This window comes from Notolepis coatsorum (assembly GCF_963971535.1).
Source record: "Notolepis coatsorum genome assembly, chromosome: 3".
Classification (NCBI taxonomy): Eukaryota; Metazoa; Chordata; class Actinopteri; order Aulopiformes; family Paralepididae; genus Notolepis; species Notolepis coatsorum.
In genome coordinates, this window is record NC_140167.1 from 172499947 (window position 1) to 172523679 (window position 23733).

The following is a 23733-nucleotide window of genomic DNA, read 5'->3' on the forward strand; positions in this document are numbered from 1 at the left end:
CCTCTCTGCCCCTCTCTGCCCCTCTCTGCCTCTCTCTGCCCCTCTCTGCCTCTCTCTGCCTATCTCTGCCTCTCTCTGCCTCTCTCTGCTCCTCTCTGCCCCTCTCTGCCTCTATCTGCCCCTCTCTGCCCCTCTCTGCCTCTCTCTGTCTCTCTCTGCCCCTCTCTGCCTCTCTCTGCCTCTCTCTGCCTCTCTCTGCTCCTCTCTGCCTCTCTCTGCCTCTCTCTGCCTCTCTCTGCCCCTATCTTCCCCTCTCTGCCTCTCTCTGCCCCTCTCTGCCCCTCTCTGCCTCTCTCTGCCTCTATCTGCCCCTCTCTGCCTATCTCTGCCTCTCTCTGCCCCTATCTGCCCCTATCTGCCCCTCTCTGCCTCTCTCTGCCTCTCTCTGCCCCTATCTGCCCCTCTCTGCCTCTCTCTGCCCCTCTCTGCCTCTCTCTGCCTCTATCTGCCCCACTCTGCCCCTCTCTGCCTCTATCTGCCCCTCTCTGCCTCTCTCTGCCTCTCTCTGCCCCTATCTGCCCCTCTCTGCCTCTCTCTGCCCCTCTCTGCCTCTCTCTGCCCCTCTCTGCCTCTCTCTGCCTCTCTCTGCCCCTCTCTGCCTCTCTCTGTCTCTCTCTGCCTCTCTCTGTCTCTCTCTGCCCCTCTATGCCCCTATCTGCCTCTCTCTGCCCCTCTCTGCCTCTCTCTGCCCCTCTATGCCCCTATCTGCCTCTCTCTGCCCCTCTCTGCCCCTCTCTGCCCCTCTATGCCCCTATCTGCCTCTCTCTGCCTCTCTCTGCCCCTCTATGCCCCTATCTGCCCCTCTCTGCCCCTCTCTGCCCATCTATGCCCCTATCTGCCTCTCTCTGCCTCTCTCTGCCTCTCTCTGCCCCTATCTGCCTCTCTCTGCCCCTATCTGCCTCTCTCTGCCCATATCTGCCTCTCTCTGCTCCTCTCTGTCTCTCTCTGCCTCTCTCTGCCCCTCTCTGCCTCTCTCTGCCCCTCTCTGCCTCTATCTGCCCCTCTCTGCCCCTCTCTGCCCCTCTCTGCCTCTCTCTGCCCCTCTCTGCCTCTCTCTGCCTCTCTCTGCCCCTATCTGCCTCTCTCTGCCCCTCTCTGCCTCTCTCTGCCTCTCTCTGCCCCTCTCTGCCTCTATCTGCCCCTCTCTGCCCCTCTCTGCCCCTCTCTGCCTCTCTCTGCCCCTCTCTGCCTCTCTCTGCCTCTCTCTGCCCCTCTCTGCCTCTCTATTCCTCTCTCTGCCCCTCTCTGCCCCTCTCTGCCTCTCTCTGCCTCTCTCTGCCCCTCTCTGCCCCTCTCTGCCCCTCTCTGCCTCTCTCTGCCTCTCTCTGTCCCTCTCTACCCCTCTCTGCCCCTCTCTGCCTCTCTCTGCCTCTCTCTGCCCCTCTCTGCCTCTCTCTGCCCCTCTCTGCCTCTCTCTGCCCCTCTCTACCCCTCTCTGCCTCTCTCTGCCTCTCTCTGCCTCTCTCTGCCTCTCTCTGCCTCTCTCTGCCCCTCTCTGCCCCTCTATGCCCCTCTCTGCCCCTCTATGCCCCTCTCTGCCCCTCTCTGCCCCTCTATGCCCCTCTCTGCCCCTCTCTGCCTCTCTCTGCCCCTCTCTGCCCCTCTATGCCCCTCTCTGCCCCTCTATGCCCCTCTATGCCCCTCTCTGCCCCTCTCTGCCCCTCTATGCCTCTCTCTGCCCCTCTCTGCCTCTCTCTGCCCCTCTCTGCCCCTCTATGCCCCTCTCTGCCCCTCTCTGCCCCTCTCTGCCTCTCTCTGCCCCTCTCTGCCCCTCTCTGCCCCTCTCTGCCCCTCTCTGCCTCTCTCTGTCTCTCTCTGCCCCTCTCTGCCGATCTCTGCCCCTCTCTGCCCCTATCTGCCCCTCTCTGCCCCTCTCTGCCCCTCTCTGCCTCTCTCTGTCTCTCTCTGCCCCTCTCTGCCCCTCTCTGCCCCTCTCTGCCCCTCTCTGCCTCTCTCTGCCCCTCTCTGCCTCTATCTGCCCCTCTCTGCCCCTCTCTGCCCCTCTCTGCCTCTCTCTGCCCCTCTCTGCCTCTCTCTGCCTCTCTCTGCCCCTCTCTGCCTCTCTATTCCTCTCTCTGCCCCTCTCTGCCCCTCTCTGCCTCTCTCTGCCCCTCTCTGCCTCTCTCTGCCTCTCTCTGCCCCTCTCTGCCTCTCTATTCCTCTCTCTGCCCCTCTCTGCCCCTCTCTGCCTCTCTCTGCCTCTCTCTGCCCCTCTCTGCCCCTCTCTGCCCCTCTCTGCCTCTCTCTGCCTCTCTCTGTCCCTCTCTACCCCTCTCTGCCCCTCTCTGCCTCTCTCTGCCTCTCTCTGCCCCTCTCTGCCTCTCTCTGCCCCTCTCTGCCTCTCTCTGCCCCTCTCTACCCCTCTCTGCCTCTCTCTGCCTCTCTCTGCCTCTCTCTGCCTCTCTCTGCCTCTCTCTGCCCCTCTCTGCCCCTCTATGCCCCTCTCTGCCCCTCTATGCCCCTCTCTGCCCCTCTCTGCCCCTCTATGCCCCTCTCTGCCCCTCTCTGCCTCTCTCTGCCCCTCTCTGCCCCTCTATGCCCCTCTCTGCCCCTCTATGCCCCTCTATGCCCCTCTCTGCCCCTCTCTGCCTCTCTCTGCCCCTCTCTGCCCCTCTATGCCCCTCTCTGCCCCTCTCTGCCCCTCTCTGCCTCTCTCTGCCCCTCTCTGCCCCTCTCTGCCCCTCTCTGCCCCTCTCTGCCTCTCTCTGTCTCTCTCTGCCCCTCTCTGCCCCTCTCTGCCCCTCTCTGCCCCTCTCTGCCTCTCTCTGCCCCTCTCTGCCTCTCTCTGCCTCTCTCTGCCCCTCTCTGCCCCTCTCTGCCCCTCTCTGCCCCTCTCTGCCTCTCTCTGCCTCTCTCTGCCCTTCTCTGCCTCTCTCTGCCCCTCTCTGCCTCTCTCTGCCCCTCTCTGCCTCTCTCTGCCCCTCTCTGCCTCTCTCTGCCTCTCTCTGCCCCTCTCTGCCCCTCTCTGCCCCTTTCTGCCCCTCTCTGCCTCTCTCTGTCTCTCTCTGCCTCTCTCTGTCTCTCTCTGCCCCTCTCTGCCTCTCTCTGCCCCTCTCTGCCCCTCTCTGCCCCTCTCTGCCCCTCTCTGCCTCTCTCTGCCCCTCTCTGCCTCTCTCTGTCTCTCTCTGCCCCTCTCTGCCCCTCTCTGCCCCTCTCTGCCCCTCTCTGCCCCTCTCTGCCCCTCTATGCCCCTCTCTGCCCCTCTATGCCCCTCTCTGCCCCTCTATGCCCCTCTCTGCCCCTCTCTGCCTCTCTCTGCCCCTCTATGCCCCTCTATGCCCCTCTCTGCCCCTCTATGCCCCTCTATGCCCCTCTCTGCCCCTCTCTGCCTCTCTATGCCTCTCTCTGCCCCTCTCTGCCTCTCTCTGCCCCTCTCTGCCCCTCTATGCCCCTCTCTGCCCCTCTCTGCCCCTCTCTGCCTCTCTCTGCCCCTCTCTGCCCCTATCTGCCCCTCTCTGCCCCTCTCTGCCCCTCTCTGCCCCTCTCTGCCTCTCTCTGTCTCTCTCTGCCCCTCTCTGCCCATCTCTGCCCCTCTCTGCCCCTATCTGCCCCTCTCTGCCCCTCTCTGCCCCTCTCTGCCCCTCTCTGTCTCTCTCTGCCCCTCTCTGCCCCTCTCTGCCCCTCTCTGCCCCTCTCTGCCTCTCTCTGCCCCTCTCTGCCCCTCTCTGCCCCTATCTGCCCCTCTCTGCCCCTCTCTGCCCCTCTCTGCCTCTCTCTGTCTCTCTCTGCCCCTCTCTGCCCCTCTCTGCCCCTCTCTGCCCCTCTCTGCCTCTATCTGCCCCTCTCTGCCCCTCTCTGCCCCTCTCTGCCCCTCTCTGCCTCTCTCTGCCTCTCTCTGCCTCTCTCTGCCTCTCTCTGCCCCTCTCTGCCTCTCTCTGCCCCTCTCTGCCTCTCTCTGCCCCTCTCTGCCTCTCTCTGCCCCTCTCTGCCTCTCTCTGCCTCTCTCTGCCCCTCTCTGCCCCTCTCTGCCTCTCTCTGCCTCTCTCTGCCTCTCTCTGCCTCTCTCTGCCTCTCTCTGCCCCTCTCTGCCCCTCTCTGCCTCTCTCTGCCCCTTTCTGCCCCTCTCTGCCTCTCTCTGTCTCTCTCTGCCTCTCTCTGTCTCTCTCTGCCCCTCTCTGCCTCTCTCTGCCCCTCTCTGCCCCTCTCTGCCCCTCTCTGCCCCTCTCTGCCTCTCTCTGCCCCTCTCTGCCTCTCTCTGTCTCTCTCTGCCCCTCTCTGCCCCTCTCTGCCCCTCTCTGCCCCTCTCTGCCCCTCTCTGCCCCTCTCTGCCCCTCTCTGCCTCTCTCTGCCCCTCTCTGCCCCTCTCTGCCTCTATCTGCCCCTCTCTGCCCCTCTATGCCCCTCTCTGCCTCTCTCTGCCTCTCTCTGCCCCTCTCTGCCTCTCTCTGCCCCTCTCTGCCCCTCTCTGCCCCTCTCTGCCTCTCTCTGCCCCTCTCTGCCTCTCTCTGCCTCTCTCTGCCTCTCTCTGCCTCTCTCTGCTCCTCTCTGCCCCTCTCTGCCTCTATCTGCCCCTCTCTGCCCCTCTCTGCCCCTCTCTGCCTCTCTCTGTCTCTCTCTGCCTCTCTCTGCCTCTCTCTGCCTCTCTCTGCTCCTCTCTGCCTCTCTCTGCCTCTATCTGCCCCTCTCTGCCCCTCTCTGCCCCTCTCTGCCTCTCTCTGCCCCTATCTTCCCCTCTCTGCCTCTCTCTGCCCCTCTCTGCCCCTCTCTGCCTCTCTCTGCCTCTATCTGCCCCTCTCTGCCTCTCTCTGCCTCTCTCTGCCCCTATCTGCCCCTATCTGCCCCTCTCTGCCTCTCTCTGCCTCTCTCTGCCCCTATCTGCCCCTCTCTGCCTCTCTCTGCCCCTCTCTGCCTCTCTCTGCCTCTATCTGCCCCACTCTGCCCCTCTCTGCCTCTATCTGCCCCTCTCTGCCTCTCTCTGCCTCTCTCTGCCCCTATCTGCCCCTCTCTGCCTCTCTCTGCCCCTCTCTGCCTCTCTCTGCCCCTCTCTGCCTCTCTCTGCCTCTCTCTGCCCCTCTCTGCCTCTCTCTGTCTCTCTCTGCCTCTCTCTGTCTCTCTCTGCCTCTCTCTGCCCCTCTCTGCCTCTCTCTGCCTCTCTCTGCCTCTCTCTGCCCCTCTCTGCCTCTCTCTGCCCCTCTCTGCCTCTCTCTGCCCCTCTCTGCCTCTCTCTGTCTCTCTCTGCCTCTCTCTGCCCATCTCTGCCTCTCTCTGCCCCTCTGCATCTCTACCTCCATACTATCACCTCTCCATAGAAGATTATTTTACACAGATTGCTTCAGTAAGATTGCTTCATCCTTTCCCTCCCTCCCTCTCTCCCTCCCTCCCTCCCTCCCTCCCTCCCTCCCTCCAAAGAATACGGAAAAATTACTGAAAAAGGTGCTTGAACTTAAAAAATATTTGGAAATCTGTTCTTTCCCTCCTTTGTTACTAGTTACTCTTTGTTACTAGTTACTCTTGGCTGCTTCCTGATGCTCCTTCTCCTTCCTTTGTTACTAGTTACTCTTTGATACTAGTTACTCTTGGCTGCTTCCTGGTTCTCCTTCTCCTTCCTTTGTTACTATAGTTACTCGTTGATACAGTTACTCTTGGCTGCTCCATGGAGCTCCTTCTCCTTCCTTTGTTACTAGTTACTCTTTGATACTAGTTACTCTTTGAAATTCTGCGGTCAGGCAAGCGCTACCGGAGTCTCATCGCCAGTACAGAGAGACTCAGAAGGACCTTCTATCCCCAGGCCATCAGGATGCTCAATGACAATGGGTCTCATTCCCGAAAATTTTCCAAAGATATATTCTGGAAGACTTATCTTGGAACCACTGAGACATAATCTATGACAAGTACACTCTGAGTCCTGAACGTGCTGGAGATATGTCTTAAGTGGCTGAAACGGTCGCAGAAATTATATGATCTGATATCTGCTTGGAGAATGGCATTCTGTCGTAAACTCCAAAGCGCGTTCCCGTTCAGCTCATTTGCATACAAAACACCGCCTCCATAGTTTCTTATAAGGCAACTGGTGACGCAGCTGTGTGAAATGGAATGGCGGAAGTGCTTTGCGAGCCGCGTGATTACGAAACCTAGCGTCAGTCAGTGCCAACAGAGAGTGTCTTCGAGAAATGCGTCTAGGTTTCGTAATCACGCTTGCGCCCATCAAAACTAGATTAGATTAATGTATTGGCATCATATACAGCTCGCGGTACACACCTGCCGCAGCGCGCGCGCACACACAGACACATGCGCGCGCGCGCGCGCAGTACTGTATATGAATGAATGAATGACATATAATATATATAGCCTACGCCGGGCGTAATGAATGAACGCAGTATGGCTTATTATTCCATAAGCCTATAGGCTACTGTCCATTCGTAGGCGCACACAAGACTTGTTATGGAATATTAATGCAGTCTATTTCCACCGATTAGCTTTAGTTCTTATTTATTTATCCACTGTCATTTCAGTGTTGGTGTATAGGCTATATAGTGTATTTCAATATAAGTTTAATTGATTAATGATATATTCGAAGGAATGCAGGTTTATAGCTATATCAACCCCCTCCAATGTACAGTAAATGACCAAGTATGGTTTTGTCAATATTCCAATGTACAGTTTTGCTTGTACAGTGTAAGTCTATCCCCCACCCATCCCTACCCAACCTCCTCCAACAGTTTATACGTCAAATGTACTCTCTTTTCTGGACTCTTTTTGTATCACAAACAGTACTGTATTTGCAAATCTGGTATGTCATAAATGTATAGATGTAGCAGTACTGTCTATCTGTGTCATGTGTGTCATATATATTATGATGAATTGAAAATGGGGGAACCTGATGTAAACAAGACGAAATTCTTTCTCTGGTCTGCATCCCCTTATGTAATTGAGCTGTACTGTACTGTACCCATTCTGCAATCTGTTAATAAAGTTTTCAATCAATCAATCAAACAAAGGTCTGTCCCATTGTATACCAATCAATGGGATACATTGCATGTTGACCTGCATTCTTTCAAATGTATATAATTAATCATTAAAACAGATGTGTAACAAATAAGAAATACAAATTCCACAGAAGGAATTAAATTATTATTATTTTCAATCATTTCACAATAATTGCATAATTGTGTTTGAATATCTGAGTAATTATTTGTCCAAAATAGCTGGTTCAGATATGGTTAATCCAGCTGCCCTGTGATCAGATGAATCCATATTATTTATTTTTCCGTAATTTCTTATCGTACAAATATTGTCATATTTATTTTAATTATGATTAAGTAATTAATTCCAAGGAGGCCTGTAGCGTTGACGTGAAGGAATCACTATGAGAACACAGTCTGTCAAGTTATAATAACATTTTAAATTAGTCAATCAATCATGAGATTTGATCGTGGGCTGAGAGTATATTTAAGTGTGCTCCTCAGCACTCTTAGATCTGCTCTCAAATAAGATCTCAGGAAAATTTGAAGACTCCCACTCCGAGCCCTAATATGTCTTAAATAGGCCGAAATCTGGCTAAGACGAAATATTTTGTCGTAACTTCGTTCGAGAATGAGACCCAATGACACTATGTAACAACCCATCATCTACACTCACTGCACACACATCCACATGTACACACTCACTTTAAACAAACACTCACCTTACCACTCACTTTACTCACTTTAGATACTTTAACACACTTTATATCTATTATTAAAGAGATTTGCACTACATTCATACCTCATTTGCACCATATCCTAAGTTTTGTACCTCATCTCATTTCTGCATTGTACCTCACTGTTACTGATTTTACTCTGTGTTGTATATTGTATATGTCAATATAATATTGACTTTACTTACTTTTTACTTACTTCTCATACCTTTTTTTCTTACTTTCTTTTTACTGTATGTACTGTATGCACACTCTCAGGGGCTCATACAGAAACAAGCATTTCATCATAAAGTAGTAAAGTTCTTTCTTTTCTTGGCATTGCGCTGCAGGCATGATTAAAATAAGATAAAATAGATAAGATAGGATATTAATTTATTGATCCTCTTGAGGACATTTCGGATGAATAAATTATTTTTATTATTATTATTTCACAACTTCAGATAACCTTCAGCTTCTATCCGGATGCATCAGAATGCTGAATTGACTATATTGTTAATTCATTTAATTGTATAATGTTTTATTATTATTTATTGTTTTATTAGCCTACTGTTGTTGTTCCTCATGCTACCTGCAAGTAAGCATTTAATTGCTCTGTGTACTTGAATGTTTTGATTCAATCAATATATCTGTTCGGCAGAGCAGGCTGTGTGCAAACAGGAATTGATTTATTTATCGAAATAAAAATATATTAAAAAAAAACTGAAAAAAGGGCACTTTCTCTCTAGGAGGTAAACTGCCAGCCCTTTGAGGTCTGTGTATGTACATGCCTGAGATCATATAGAGCAGAAAGTGTGTGTGTGTGTGTGTGTGTGTGTGTGTGTGTGTGTGTGTGTGTGTGTGTGTGTGTGTGTGTGTGTGTGTGTGTGTGTGTGCGTGCGCGTGCGTGCGTGCGTGTGTGCGTGTGCATACTTGTATGTGTATCTGTATATACAATGATATTGGATATCATGTTTTGCTGTGAAGTATATAGATTTATCTCAATAATATCTGTCATACTGTATGTTTGTCCATGTGTGTTTGTGTGTCCACTCCAGGTACCCAGTTCTGGTGTCTGTTGGACATCGTGCCCATTAAGAATGAGAAGGGAGAGGTGGTGCTCTTCCTGGTGTCCCACAAAGACATCACGGACAACAAGAAGAACCGGGACCCAGAGCAAGGTCCAGAGAGAGGTCAGTCCGTCTGAATAACAGCTGCTAGCAGGGTCCAGGTCAGTCCGTCTGAATAACATCTGCTAGCAGGGTCCAGGTCAGTCCACCGTCTGAAGAACATCTGCTAGCAGGGTCCAGGTCTGTCCATCTGAAGAACATCTGCTAGCAGGGTCCAGGTAAGTCTGCATGAATAACAGCTGCTAGCAGGGTCCAGGTCAGTCCATCTGAAGAACATCTGCTAGCAGGGTCCAGGTCAGTCCGTCTGAATAACAGCTGCTAGCAGGGTCCAGGTAAGTCCGTCTGAATAACAGCTGCTAGCAAAAATGATTTTCGAAGCAGATACACAGTTGGAGCTATGTTCGTGATGATGATGAGGAATGAGGATGATGATGATGAGGATGATGATAAATAGCCCATTACGCAATGGACAACTGGCCATTTGGTCCAACCGGCCTGGGGTGTTTTTTCCAATTTATTTTGGGAGATAATAATAATAACAATAAACCTTATTTGTATGCTGTAGCAGCTTTCATACAAGAATTGCAGCCCATGGTGCTTTGCAGCAGTAAAACTGTAATAAGACATAAAAATAGACATAAAATCTGAGACAAAATAAAAGCAATGCATGAAGTGCAGCCATAAAATGATTATAAATTAGACTAATTACACAGGACTTTTAATAATTAGCAATGGCTGCATCCATGATTTTCGTTTGCCTGTGGTTGGGGACCTTCAATAAACCAGTAGTAGATGGCCGTAATGTTCTTGGGGGCACATAGTTGAATTGGAGAGAACTTGAAAAATAGAAAGAGAATTGGCAACGTAGCTTGGTCCTGTTCCATGGAAGAATGTTCCAACAGCTCCAAGATTAGTCAGAGCTGAGGAATCCTCCTTTGTTGTGACACAGTCTCGTCGTCTTCATCAGATACATCAAGGTGTCTCATCGATGGCACCAAGTCCTAATGCGTGCAGTGGAAACACTCGATTTCACATTAACACCACCGATCCATGCCGGTCCTGACTGTCTCTCCCCTCTGCCCTGGACCGTTCAACCTACTGTAGAATGGCTGATATGCCATACTTTGTATGGAATTATATGTTCCATAGACAGCCATACAATTCCTTGGAGGGATGCACTCCAATGGTATTCAAATTTTTCACACTCTGTGTGTATTCACCCAATAATCAATTGCTCAGTAATATAGTATCAATACATTTTTTTCCAAAATATCTCTACGTTTTCCACAAGATCCGTGAGGACCACATTCTGTGAGCGTGACAGGGATAGTAGTAATGACAGCAGCAGGAAGCACGTGAAAACTTCCGTTAATCACAAAAGTGGTACGGTGGAAATTGGGCAATTGTAAACGTACCTGGCTTATCAACAGAGGTTTTCATGTGTTTTGTGCTGCTGTCATTACTATCATTGTCGCGTTCACAGTAAAGATATTTGACTAAATAGGTTTTCTACCAAAACGTTCAAAGCTCATTTCAAAGTCACAGCAATATATTATTGCGTGAGTGGGACTGGAGTCTGGGACTTGGACTCACACTTAAGTCACACACACATACTTGACATTTTGGACTGGTGAATATTTTATTTTGTTGGCGCATTAACATTAAGGAAATGTCGAAGTTGAAAGTCGAGTTGAATATCATTCCCTCCCTTATTATCATGCATAACCTTTATGCATCTGGTGGACGCAGTGCGATGACTCATAAGATAAGAGAAGATATTCCTTTATTGATCCCCTTGGGGAAATTCGAGAATCATAGCAGCATGGGGGGGCTACAGGTATGGGGTAGTAGTAGAAATAGTAGTAGTAATAGTAGAAATACATAAATATAGGCAATGAAATTAGATCTGAATATAAAAAGATGGGAAAAATAAACAGTGTACACAATATAATGAAGTCTGAATATAAAAATATGAGAAAAATAAACAGTGTAAACAATATTATTAATTCTGAATATGAAAATATGAGAAAAATAAACAGTGTAAACAATATAATTAACTCTGAATATAAACATATGAGCTGCAAGCTGCAGCAGCAACACCATGATTGGTGGGAGCTGTCCAGTGGAGAGTGGTCCTGAAATCCTGTGCCATGGCAAGCACAGCTGCAGCTATACTGTAATAACCTATGGCTATAATAACTTCACACAAGGCCCAAACTAAATAATCACTAAATGCTACATCTGCTGTATCAAATTATGCTGGATCGACCACATCAAACTTGATCAGGCACCTGAAAACATACCTGAATACGTCAGTCAATTGACTGAAAATCTATGTGAAAGCTAATGTTAATGTTATGCTACAGTATGTAATGCTATGGACGGTTAGCAAACATGCTTAGCTCAGAATCGGCTATCTAACATTAGCTTGCTACTAGCTTTGTAGCTAAGGGAGGTTAACTTGATTAGATTGGCGTTCACTGAATAATAAAGATGCAGAAGTGTTTGTTTGCTTGTTACACTGTACATTCTGGTTCAAAAGGATAAGGTTATGGGTGTGCCCAGACGTAGCTAATCATCATCATCCTCTCATAGTTGGCCAAGATTAGCTAAATTATCAACATTGGTTTTGTTGACGGAAGTTACCCCAGGGCTTTTGAGTCACTGCACCAAGCGCTTGTTCACCATGAAAATAGTCCCAACCGTGTACAGTATCTGCCTCGAGAATTACAATGTCTAATTTTTACATTGTTATTTCTAGCCAAGAAAATTGGAGTGTCAAACTATTCCTTTCCTGCATTCTTTTTGCATCAATTGTACAATTGAAAAATCTAAATGGTAAATGGTGCATTTATATAGCACTTTTATCCAAAGCGCTATACAATTTGTTCCTCACATTTTACCCATTCACTCACACATTCACACACTGACGGTGGAGGCAACCATGCAAGGTGCCAACCTGCTCATCGGGAGCAATTAAGGGTTAAGTGTCTTGCTCAAGGACACTTCGACACGCTGCAACGGGAGGAGCGGGAATCGAACCGGGAACCTCATACGACTGCTCTACCTCCTGAGCCACTGTCTCCCCTAATGGCCTTATGGTCTTAGCCAGATGCCACTGACTGAACGTGAGTGAGAGGCACGTCTGCAAGGTTGAGATGATACGGTCCTGTAGGGGTGTCTGAAAGTGTTGGTTAATATATAGTTACAGGTAAGAAGGATAAATAAATGTTTTGACCCCCTTATTTTTTTACCTTTTGGGGAGGGGGTTGTCTTTCATATTAGCTATATTTTTGGAGGGGGACAAATTTACCTCTTCTCAATAATGAGCGAGACATGTCCCCTGCAACCCCCCCTAAATCTACACCTAAGATTGTTGAATCCACCCACCCAGAGACTCAACTGTACCATGGTGCTGGGGAACCCTGGAGAAGAAGATCTAGAGAGAAACAGAATGATCAGAATTCATGGAGCGTTTTAATTCTTTAATTGGCTTTCACAGACAGGCTGACTCACTCAGACACTTGATGTAACAAGGAACACCTGTTAAGAGATGAGAGAGAGAGAGAGAGAGAGAGAGAGAGAGAGAGAGAGAGAGAGAGAGAGAGAGAGAGAGAGAGAGAGAGAGAGAGCTCTCAACAAAGTCACAGCAGCAAGGGTTTGTTTTCCATTACAACGTGCCCCGACCATCCCAAATTGATCCTCAGTGCAGTGGAAGAAATTCAATTTGTTTGACAGATGATGAAAAGCAAATTCAGCTGCAGCAGGGTTGGAACGCCTGTACGGCAGACAGGGTGGTGACGCAATACCAAGGGACCCACAGAGGAGGAGGCACGAGAGGAAATGTAAAGTGGGAGAGAAGATGGAACATGAAGTGGAGGAGAAGATCGAACACCGCTCTGTCTGGCTGGAGACCTAATAGACAACAATCGCCTCTCTAATTCTCTGTCTCTGTTTAAATCAATACAAGGCTTTGTGTTCAAGCCAAGTCTTTCTCTCTCGCTCTGCGCTAAGTGCTCCTAGCGTAGGCCTCTCCTGCCTGCATGCCAGATGAGGATTACCTGCCCAATTATCAACTGCCCCGGATTATTTGAATCACATTAAAATCGATCAATTACTAAATAATTATATTTTCTCTGTGAAGAAGACAAAGAAACTCGTCTGAGGCCCACAGTGGGGAGATGTCTTAGTCATTCAACTTACTGTGTTTTGCCAAAGGCCTCTTAAGCCTTGTGTGGTGTTTGTGTTTTTGTTACTCACCCAATGTGGACCCAGAATATTATGGGGTTGTTAAAACAATACGGCCATGACAATTCATGTAGAAACACTCAACAGACGTTAGCTGTATCTCAATTACAAGCAATCTAGATGGCATATTATGGTTAATATTTGCCATTTACCTCTGCTAGATCACATTTATCAATAGAAGTGCTATTGTTTGTGATGAAATGTGCTGTCTGTAACAAAAATAATCCATTATAATCAAGACATGAATGGAATAAATCATGTTTATCTTGAAAAATATAAATGAGACATGGTGGAAGCAGACAGTGGATGAAACCATTTCTAAATCTGACTTTGTTGTATACCTCTCTAGACTCTGACCACAGCTGTTATCGCTGAAATACAACTCTGTTATTGTCTCAACCCACTATATAGATGTGGAATAGAGTAAATTCCCGTAACCACATTTGGTTCAAGATTCTATAATTCAACATCAATATTATCAATAAAAGTGCTATACATTTCTTTGTGATAAGATGTGCTGTCTATAACTAAAGGAATCCATTATAATTCCAAGTGAATGGAATACAGACACGCTGGAGGCAGACAGTGAAGGTACACAGTGAACCTTCTGGTAATCCGTTCTGGCCAGAGGGGTCATCAACAGAGATGCAGCACCTATCCCTTTGATTTCGAGAGCGATGATGGAGCACCCGGCTCTTTCCTTTCAACGGGAACCGGGACCATGGAAGCAGCACCCAGCATCTCTTTCATTAGAGTTGGGGGGCGAGGACGGAGCACCCAGCTTAATGTCCAGGGCGGAGGTCAGCGTAGCAATATCCGGCCTCTTTGAGTGGAGTCAAGGTCGAGTGTGAAGTGCCCAGCCCTTTGTCCAGGGCGGAGGTCAGCGTAGCAATATCCAGCTCTTTGAGTGGAGCTGAGGTCGAGGATGGAGCACCCAGCTCTATTAAAGCAGTCTATTTGATTGCGGTCGAGAATGAAGCACCCGACTAATTCACGGGAGCTGAGACCAAGGAAGTAGCACCCAACTCTTTAATCTCTTTCAAACATCCATTTAAACTTGAAAAGGCAACTGAGGTGTCCCTAATTTACAGTCACGTGGAGCGTACATGTGATTGAAGTCAAGGCTGATGCTGCAGCTGCTGTATGTGACTGGGATGGTGATCGTGGAGGCAACATCCAGCTCCTCAGCGGTCGAAGCGAAGCCCGCCAAGGGTTCCAAAGGTGATCCCAAGGGTTCCAGAGGTGACCACGCCAAGGGTTCCAGAGGTGACCCCCCAAGGGTTCCAGAGGTGACCCCACCAAGGGTTCCAGAGGTGACCCCACCAAGGGTTCCAGAGGTGACCCCGCCAAGGCTTCCAGAGGTGACCCCGCCAAGGGTTCCAGAGGTGACCCCCCCAAGGATTCCAGAGGTGACCCCACCAAGGGTTCCAGAGGTGACCCCACCAAGGTTTCCAGAGGTGACCCCACCAAGGCTTCCCTTCGTAAGACTCATTACCTTGTGTTTTAAATGTATCCACATCGATACCGTGTGCAGTATGAGAAGGCAGTGTTGTAGCACTTGAGTCCAGGACTCATGACTCGACTTGGACTTGAGCACTGATGACTCAGACTCGGACATGGACTCGAGCATTGACTGCATTCGGACTCGGAAGGTGCAGACGAGGACTCAGACTTGTTAATTGATAAATACAGTTATTATATATATTCTTTTGGTAATAGAGCCTAATCATTTGGCATTTGTTTGGCTATTGTGTCACAAAGTAAATAAACTCCCTTTGAAACGGTGACCGCTGTGTCATTTATGTTTAATGTAGACCTTTTTTTATTTGTACGTCAGCTCTTTGACGGCCAGAGTGGAGTGAACTCAACCTTGATGACTTGGACTCAGACTTGAACTAGGGGAATGGGGACTCGACTCGGACTCCACTTTGGCTCTTCTTTGGTGACTCAGACCTGGACTCGGACTGGGGACTCGAGACTCGACTACAACACTGTGAGAAGGTGTCAGCGCCAACCATTTTGTCCGGTCCCTGAGGGTTTAAAGAAAATATAGATCATCCCCCTCCTGTTGCAGTGCTCTGCTACTGTAGCTGGTTTACTAGCTGGTTTACCGCCTTGCGCCACTGCTGCGCTTCAACTCATACAGAACGCAGCGGCCAGCCCACGTCACCCCACTTCTCATTCAATTGTTGCATGAATCCACTTCAAGGTTGTAACTGAGGGGTACAATTCCCTGACTGTATTATATAAGTATGGTATCATTAAACCACTACTGTCTTATGTACATTACTACTGGCCATACAGTACACAGGTATCTTATGATGAACACTTCCCACAATGACTCGGTTCCACACAAAACTGGGTTTAAGAGTATTTATTAGCAGCAATGATAGTACATAATATACTTTACGTAAGGTGCGCTTATAAGGCAAAGGAATGTGCGTAAGCAAATCAATAACGTATGTCCATTCTCATATTACGCAGGAGATAATAATACAACCTGAATCTTAGAAATTATATCTATGGTACTCTAGTAAGGTAGCGGGAGATACTGGTAGGGTCCCTCCGGTTGTAAGCCAGCAAGGGGAGAGGATTTGTCGGTAGTAGAGTCTGGGTCAACGATGAATAGAGAGACTCCAAGTACAGGAGACGGTGCAATAATCTCTTGATCCGCAGACGAATACAGCTGTTCTCCGTAGCATGCAGCTCCGCATGGAAGAAAGCTAGCCGGCCTCAGGCTTCTGAGAGGCGGGCTCGACGTTGCTCCTCACAGGGTAAATCCCACACAATTGTGGGTGTAGGCGATTCTCCGCTCCATCAATTACAGGACCAAAGCAAAATATAATCCAGCCGAAAAGGGCTATGCAGTCGTCGGTAGGTTATCCAGTGTACATGATCCACACGGTCCTCGTCTAGGGCTCCACGGGTGAAAGCGCCAGGGTAAGCAGCCCAGCCTGGATAAGCACACTAGCTGGTACGAGGAAACGTTGGTGATGCTGGTCACTGTAGAACGGTAGCCGCACGATACACTATACATAAATAGACTATTACTGACTTAATAGAATAGGTCGAACTCGACGGTACAGCGTTAAACTCTGATACTTCAGTTATTAATTCGCACGCGGTCTCAATGCTCTATTTGGGGCCAAACAGGCCATACTTCACCGCACGTTGTATCGTGGGTGAGGCTTCAACTTATTGGGTAACTTAACTTCTGTATTCACCTGCGCCGTATTTATACGTTAGGTGAACAAACTAGTACCAGCTTTATTCCTGTCTCATATCCTTGCGCAGAGCAGTTCATGTCCAGGCAAGTCTTTGGCGGTGACTTTGAACCAGACCTTGGGGGTATGGCAATGGCGCCTAAGGGACCGCTGTCCAATAGGAGAACGAAATATTATGGTCTGTACTAGGTTAAAGGGATATTCCGTGTATATGTACAAGGAATACACAAGGGATATCAAACGATATACAAATATTATGCAATATATATCAATCAATAAATATATATATTCGGTTTAATCTGATCCTTCGTAACAGCCGCCTCCAAATTAGTCCCACCTAATTAGATAAGCAGAGACAGATTAACCGCACTGTCCACTACTCAATGTCTGTTGTGAGGGTAGGCAGTTCACAAAGTCAGGGGGTCATGGTCGTCATCAAGAGTGTCGGGGAGCCTTGGCAACTCTATTAGCCTCGCCACGGGCCGGGTGTATGTCCGCCCTTGGACGAGCACTTCTGCCGCTCTGACCTTTCCGTCGGCACCAGTGATCACTTTGCTTACGCGGCCGGCCGGCCACATAGCTTGGGGTAGTGACTGGTCGATAATCATGACGACTGTTCCTTCTGTCAAATTGTCTCTTTCTTTCACCCATTTCTGGCGGGTCTGTAGAGACGGTAGATAGTGGAGTAGGAAACTGTTCCAAAACTTGTCAGCCAATACTTGACTGTACCTCCACATTCTTCGGCCGTTCGCTTATTCAGGCCTGTACACTGTCTGTGGTAGCGCGGGGTCCAGCCGCCCCATCAAGAGAGTGTTGGGGGTGACGGGGTCGACATCACTTGAGACGTAACCGAGGGGCTTTGAGTTCAATACTCCCTCGATCTCCGTGAGGACTGTCGTGAGGACTTCTTCCGCCACGGTCTGGGCCCCAAGCACGGCGTACAGGGCTGTCTTTATTGAACGTACTTCTCGTTCCCAAGTTCCACCGAAGTGAGGTGCATTCGGAGGGTTAAACTGGAAATCAATCTGATATGGAGCGAGTCTGTTTTGAAGCGCCAGACTAGTCCTAATGTCATTTCTTGGGCTTCTCCTGGGATGGTCGCCATCCAGGTCTCGCTGCTTGCTGCCTTGTCCTCTGGGGAGAGGCTGCGCAATACTTGAGGGTCGCTGCTGGCCCACTGCCGGAGATCAAAGCCGCCTTTGATCAGGGAGGTGCGGAGCTTGAGTAGGAGGGCCTCGGCTTCTTCTGGCGTCGAGACGCTTTGCAGACAGTTGTCCACGTAGAAACTATTTCCTACACTTTGTCGGACCTCTTCATCAGCTGCTGGGTCCTCTGCGACGTGTTTTTGCAGTGCAAACGTAGCACAGCATGGGCTGCATGTGGTTCCGAAAGGGAGGACTTCCCATTGATAGATGGCTGGTTGCTCATCCCCGATCCTCTCTCTCCATAGGAACCGCAGCAGGGGCTTGTCCTCCTCCACTAGTCGCACCTGCAGGAACATCCCTTTGATGTCGCCGCTGATGGCCACCTTGTCTTGGCGGAAACGTAGTAACACGCCTAGTAGAGAGGGGCCGAGTGTTGGGCCGGGCAAGAGCTCTTTATTCAGATTTTGTGATCCGATCTGGTAGCTGCAATTGAACACAATACGATCCTTGCCGTTGTGGTGGACTTTGTGGTGCGGCACGTACCATGATTCGGTCGTCTGATCGGCCTCTTTAATGTCAATTTTCTTTATGTGTCCCGCTGTGATTAGCTTGTCAATCTCAGCGCGGTACACAGTAGCTTGAGCGGGGTCTCTGGCTAGGCGCCGCTCTGTGTTCGATAGATACCGCTCCGTCGCTTCTTTTGGGGCGTGGAAGGTAGGCATACCCTCTCGCCTCAGGAGTGGAGTTGCGTATCTCATCACTCCGTTGACTTTGACTCTCTTTGTCCCCCGCTCGAGGAGGGCTATAGCATAAATGTCTTCCTTGGAACGAATGTCTTTCTTTTCGTTCTTAAAGGGCATTGTCTCTAGTGTCCATAGCCTCTCGACATGCTGTAGGAGGGTGGTGTCTTCTTCTGTCACTCTGGAGTGGAGGCAGCTAGTGGCTGCTGTTCGGTTAGGAGACCTAGAGAGGGGGCCTTGTAGTGTCCATCCTAGGCGGGTCTCGACTGCTGCAGGACAGCCTCTGGGCCCTGTGTGGACCCGGTCCATCGGGACGATGAGGTGTGCATGGTCGGAGCCTATCAGCAGGGTCGGGGTGGCACCGTCTATGAGCGGTATAGGTAGTTGACGCAGGTGCACATATTTATCCATCAGCTTGGCGATGGGGTAGGTGTACTGCGACAGGCCTATGTCTTGGCTGGTGAAAGCGTTAGTGATCCTATACCGTCTCTCTGGCTGCCCGCTTGCTGCGATAGTGAAGGAGACATTCTCGCCCTTTATCGTCTTTAGGTCTCTTCTTATTGTCCGAATCGTCATCGTTTCTTCGCTCCCCCGCAGCCCCAGCTGGGCCGCAGCAGACGCGAGGAGAAGGGTCTTCTCTGACCCGTCGTCAAGGACGGCGTAGGTGTCCATGACCTTGTCTTCGTAACTCAATGTTACGCGGACCACCTTCAAGAGCACCCGGGCGCCCCCGCTGCTGGCGGGGTCAATGTACATAACACTTGCCTTTGTGCTGCTTGAGGGTGCAGGCTTTCTTCTGTTACTGTCATGTAGGATGTCCAAGTGGGCTCCGTCACACCGACTACACCTCTTCTTTAAGCGGCAATCGGCTGCCATGTGACTGCGCGCACATCAGTAACAGCGTCGGTTGGACTTTATCCATTGACTCACCTCGTCGGCGGTCATCTTCTTGAACGTGTCACAGTGTGACAGCCAGTGTTCCTTTTCGCAGTACGGGCACACCATCTTCCACTTCTCTTTCATCGAGGGGGTACTGTGGTTCTTGTTGCTCGGTACTGATTCTGCTTGGTGCATGACGGTCACCAGTCTGCGGCCATCGTTTGCTCTCCTAGGTCCCTCTCTGGAGCTTGGTGTGCTCCGCACGAACGTATCCAACCGTAGGCTGTTGACTTCTCTCGCCAGGAAGTCGGCTAGGTCTAGGAGGGATGGCTCGGGACCGTTAGGATCACGGTGGTCTCTTTGCCGCCTGAAGCGCTCTTGTCGGGCGGGCGGAAGCTTCTCTAAAATCCTCTCAACATTAGAGTTTGCGTACAGTTCGTGCATACCCTTTTCCTTTTGCGCCCCCAGCATCCCTACCAGGGATTGTACCTTGATAGACAGGTCATCTAGTGAGCGATTGTCTGTGGCTGGGGGTAGACGGTCAATATTCCTTATCTCTTGTATTACGTAGTCCCATATGCGTCCATATCTTTGGTCGAGTGCTGCTAGGGCCGCGGTGTAGGGGGTAGTAGAGGTGGAATATGCCAGCGCTATATTGTGCGCTCGGGGCACCTTGAGGTGCTTGAGTAGGATAGCATACTTGTACGGTTCATCAGTTACATCGGACATCATTGTCTCTAAGCACATTCGTAGCTCTGTGTACTGTGCTCTGTTCTCGTGTGTGAAGTCCGGGAACGTCGGTGTGCCAAGGTACGATGCCATGGATGGCTGGCACATCGGTGAGCGTTGGAGGAGAGGCCTCCTAGGCGAGTCTCCTCTTACGTGTCGTGGTGGGCTGGTACCTGCTGGGTACCAAGGCCTGCGCACCCAGGTGCTGTTCCTCGGGGCTGGTCGTGCGTCAAGCTCAGCCGTGAATTGAGTTGGGGGTCTGTAGCGCAGAGCCGCGGGGCTAAAGTCTGGGCTGTACTGGACCTCCTGGTCCTGTGGAGTACGGTGATGCTGTTGGGCTTGACTCTCCTCCTCTCCCTCTTCTTCTTCCTCTGGCAGGTCATCTAGATCCTGTAGTCGTCTATTTAGCCTCTCCGCGGTATAGGCCGGTCCTTCCCTGTTGCTGGGTCTCGCTTGGACCGGTCGGGGAAGGGGTTCGGAGAGGGGTATAGGCTCTCTCTGGTCGCCGGGCTCAGGGTCGCTTGATCGGGTAGGGGAGGGTGCCCTTGACCCTTGTCTTGACGAGGCCCTGGAGCCCCGTGCGGAGGGAGGGGGGGTTACCCTGGTAATCAGCTGCTCCATTATCTGCGCTTGTAATCGGTCGCGCTCGGCTTCGCGCTTGGTGAGAGCGAGGTCGCGCTCTGCTTCTTGTTGGGCACCGGCGGCGGCGCGCTGGGCTTCGGCGCGGTCTCTTCCCATATTCTCTTCCGTCTGGAGGCGTCTAATCTCTAGGCGTATGCGGTCTTCGTCACTCCGCTGCTGCGCTTGAAGGCGTTCTCTTTCCATGGAAGAATGTTCGGCTCGCTAAGCGTCTTTGCTTGGAGTCGATCGCGCTCGGTTGAGGCTGCCAGGCTGGCGATAAAGGCCTGCGCCAGCATCTTGTCCGCCTCGCTGGGGGAAGACGCTGGTTGAGGTGATCTGCTCCTGGTAGTACTCGTTGGAGATCCGTTCTCCTGTCGTGTATCGAGGAGATCCATCTCCGGGGTGCGCGTCCCTTCTTGTGGTGGGTCGGGTTCCATCCCTGGAGGGCTTTCTTTATCCTGGAGCTCTCCGGGGACTACTTCTTCGGTCTTGGCGGGGGGTAAAGTCATGTCAGGTCCCTCCTGGTCCCCACGTGAGCTTGGTCAGTTACGTTAGAACCCACTAGGGTCTCTACTGGCGGGGTAGCCTGGTCGGTAGGGTTGGACATAATTTTACTATCTACTTTTTCCGCGTTTAACGTCTGTAGAAAGCTAGGTAGTATACTGGCAACGTAATCCTCTAAGTACTGAGGTGTCTGCCGTCTACGCTGCGGGCGATCTATTTTAGGAGAACCGTTTTGTGGAGTGTTCATCATTGGCCATGTCAATATTAATACTACTATATTAATATTACGCTAGTTACCCTCCGGCTCGAAGGACCAATTGTAACTGAGGGGTACAATTCCCTGACTGTATTATATAAGTATGGTATCATTAAACCACTACTGTCTTATGTACATTACTACTGGCCATACAGTACACAGGTATCTTATGATGAACACTTCCCACAATGACTCGGTTCCACACAAAACTGGGTTTAAGAGTATTTATTAGCAGCAATGATAGTACATAATATACTTTACGTAAGGTGCGCTTATAAGGCAAAGGAATGTGCGTAAGCAAATCAATAACGTATGTCCATTCTCATATTACGCAGGAGATAATAATACAACCTGAATCTTAGGAATTATATCTATGGTACTCTAGTAAGGTAGCGGGAGATACTGGTAGGGTCCCTCCGGTTGTAAGCCAGCAAGGGGAGAGGATTTGTCGGTAGTAGAGTCTGGGTCAACGATGAATAGAGAGACTCCAAGTACAGGAGACGGTGCAATAATCTCTTGATCCGCAGACGAATACAGCTGTTCTCCGTAGCATGCAGCTCCGCATGGAAGAAAGCTAGCCGGCCTCAGGCTTCTGAGAGGCGGGCTCGACGTTGCTCCTCACAGGGTAAATCCCACACAATTGTGGGTGTAGGCGATTCTCCGCTCCATCAATTACAGGACCAAAGCAAAATATAATCCAGCCGAAAAGGGCTATGCAGTCGTCGGTAGGTTATCCAGTGTACATGATCCACACGGTCCTCGTCTAGGGCTCCTCGGGTGAAAGCGCCAGGGTAAGCAGCCCAGCCTGGATAAGCACACTAGCTGGTACGAGGAAACGTTGGTGATGCTGGTCACTGTAGAACGGTAGCCGCACGATACACTATACATAAATAGACTATTACTGACTTAATAGAATAGGTCGAACTCGACGGTACAGCGTTAAACTCTGATAATTCAGTTATTAATTCGCACGCGGTCTCAATGCTCTCAATGCTCTCAAACAGGCCATACTTCACCGCACGTTGTATCGTGGGTGAGGCTTCAACTTATTGGGTAACTTAACTTCTGTATTCACCTGTGCCGTATTTATACGTTAGGTGAACAAACTAGTACCAGCTTTATTCCTGTCTCATATCCTTGCGCAGAGCCGTTCATGTCCAGGCAAGTCTTTGGCGGTGACTTTGAACCAGACCTTGGGGGTATGGCAATGGCGCCTAAGGGACCGCTGTCCAATAGGAGAACGAAATATTATGGTCTGTACTAGGTTAAAGGGATATTCCGTGTATATGTACAAGGAATACACAAGGGATATCAAACGATATACAAATATTATGCAATATATATCAATCAATAAATATATATATTCGGTTTAATCTGATCCTTCGTAACAAAGGTCCTTGACCTAGCATACCGTGCAGCGAGGGGAACGGCTCCATCCTACCTCCAGTCAATGGTCTCTAATTACACACCATCAAAACCCCTATGCTCTGCATCTTCTAACTACACACCCTCAAGACCCCTCCACTCTGCATCTTCTGGCCGCCTGAGATCCGCTCCTCTTCAGGCTCCTGGAGGGTCATTGAAACAAAGCTCCAGGCTCCATGGCAGTGGAACGAACCTCCCACCACAGTCAGGACAGCTGAAACTCGCCCAATCCCCCGCCGTTGACTAAAAACATACTATTTCAATGAATTGATTTGATTTGATTTGATTTGACATTAAAAAAAAATACAAGATTCCAGAATACATCAAGGATGCTACACAAAAAAGTCAAGACTTATTTCCATTGTGGTCCTGGGTCTCAGACAGACAAGCAATACAAAACACGACCACAAATAACAATTTGACAAACTACATAGACATGTACATTTTAAATGCAGTACAAACGTAGCCACAGACAACAATGTATCGGACAACATTTTCATGCATTTTAAAATCTAGTTTTTAACATTGTCGAGGAGCCATGATTTGACTTTTTTCTTAAAATTGTGTCGGCTACTAATGCATTTTAGATGTGAAGGTAGCAAATTCCACTATTTAAAAAAGAAATAATTTTTTTTTTTGTCTTTACTACTATGTACTATGTCTATACTACTATATACTGTCTACTATGCTACTATGGCTATACTACTACCTACAGTACTATGCTAATATGTCTATACTACTACACTCGAAGTGAAGCACTCAAGTTCTGCACTGCTAGACGAACAATACCACTTACCCTTAGCCGCCAGAGGTGTACCGCTTCTGCTGAATTGTTGTTCACAATTTGTAAGTCTCTTTGGATAAAAGCGTCAGCTAAATGACTACATGTAAATGTATGTGAAAGTACAACGATGTGAAATTTCTCATTTGACTTCCATAGTCAAATTGGACACGTAAATGTCACTGAGATTACATCTATCTGTATTTTCACTTATGGTGAATGTTGAAAACAAATTGTATCGCAATCTGGCCATTATCTTTTGAGATATCTTGTTCACTGACAGACAGACAGACAGACAGACAGACAGACAGACAGACAGACAGACAGACAGACAGACAGACAGACAGACAGACAGACAGACAGACAGACAGACAGACAGACAGACAGACAGACAGACAGACAGACAGACAGACAGACAGACAGACAGACAGACAGACAG

At 49.4% G+C, this 23733-nt stretch overlaps 1 protein-coding gene across 1 annotated transcript in view; it reads left to right on the top strand.

The window, feature by feature from the left end:
• kcnh3 (potassium voltage-gated channel, subfamily H (eag-related), member 3) overlaps positions 1-23733 on the top strand; it is a gene marked incomplete at both ends in the record, with an annotated part of 760365 nt that overhangs the window by 556199 nt on the left and 180433 nt on the right. The window contains one exon of the mRNA XM_084311435.1: positions 8671-8793. Within this exon, the coding sequence (XP_084167561.1) occupies positions 8671-8793 (123 nt within the window). The remainder of the gene's footprint in view (positions 1-8670; positions 8794-23733) is intronic.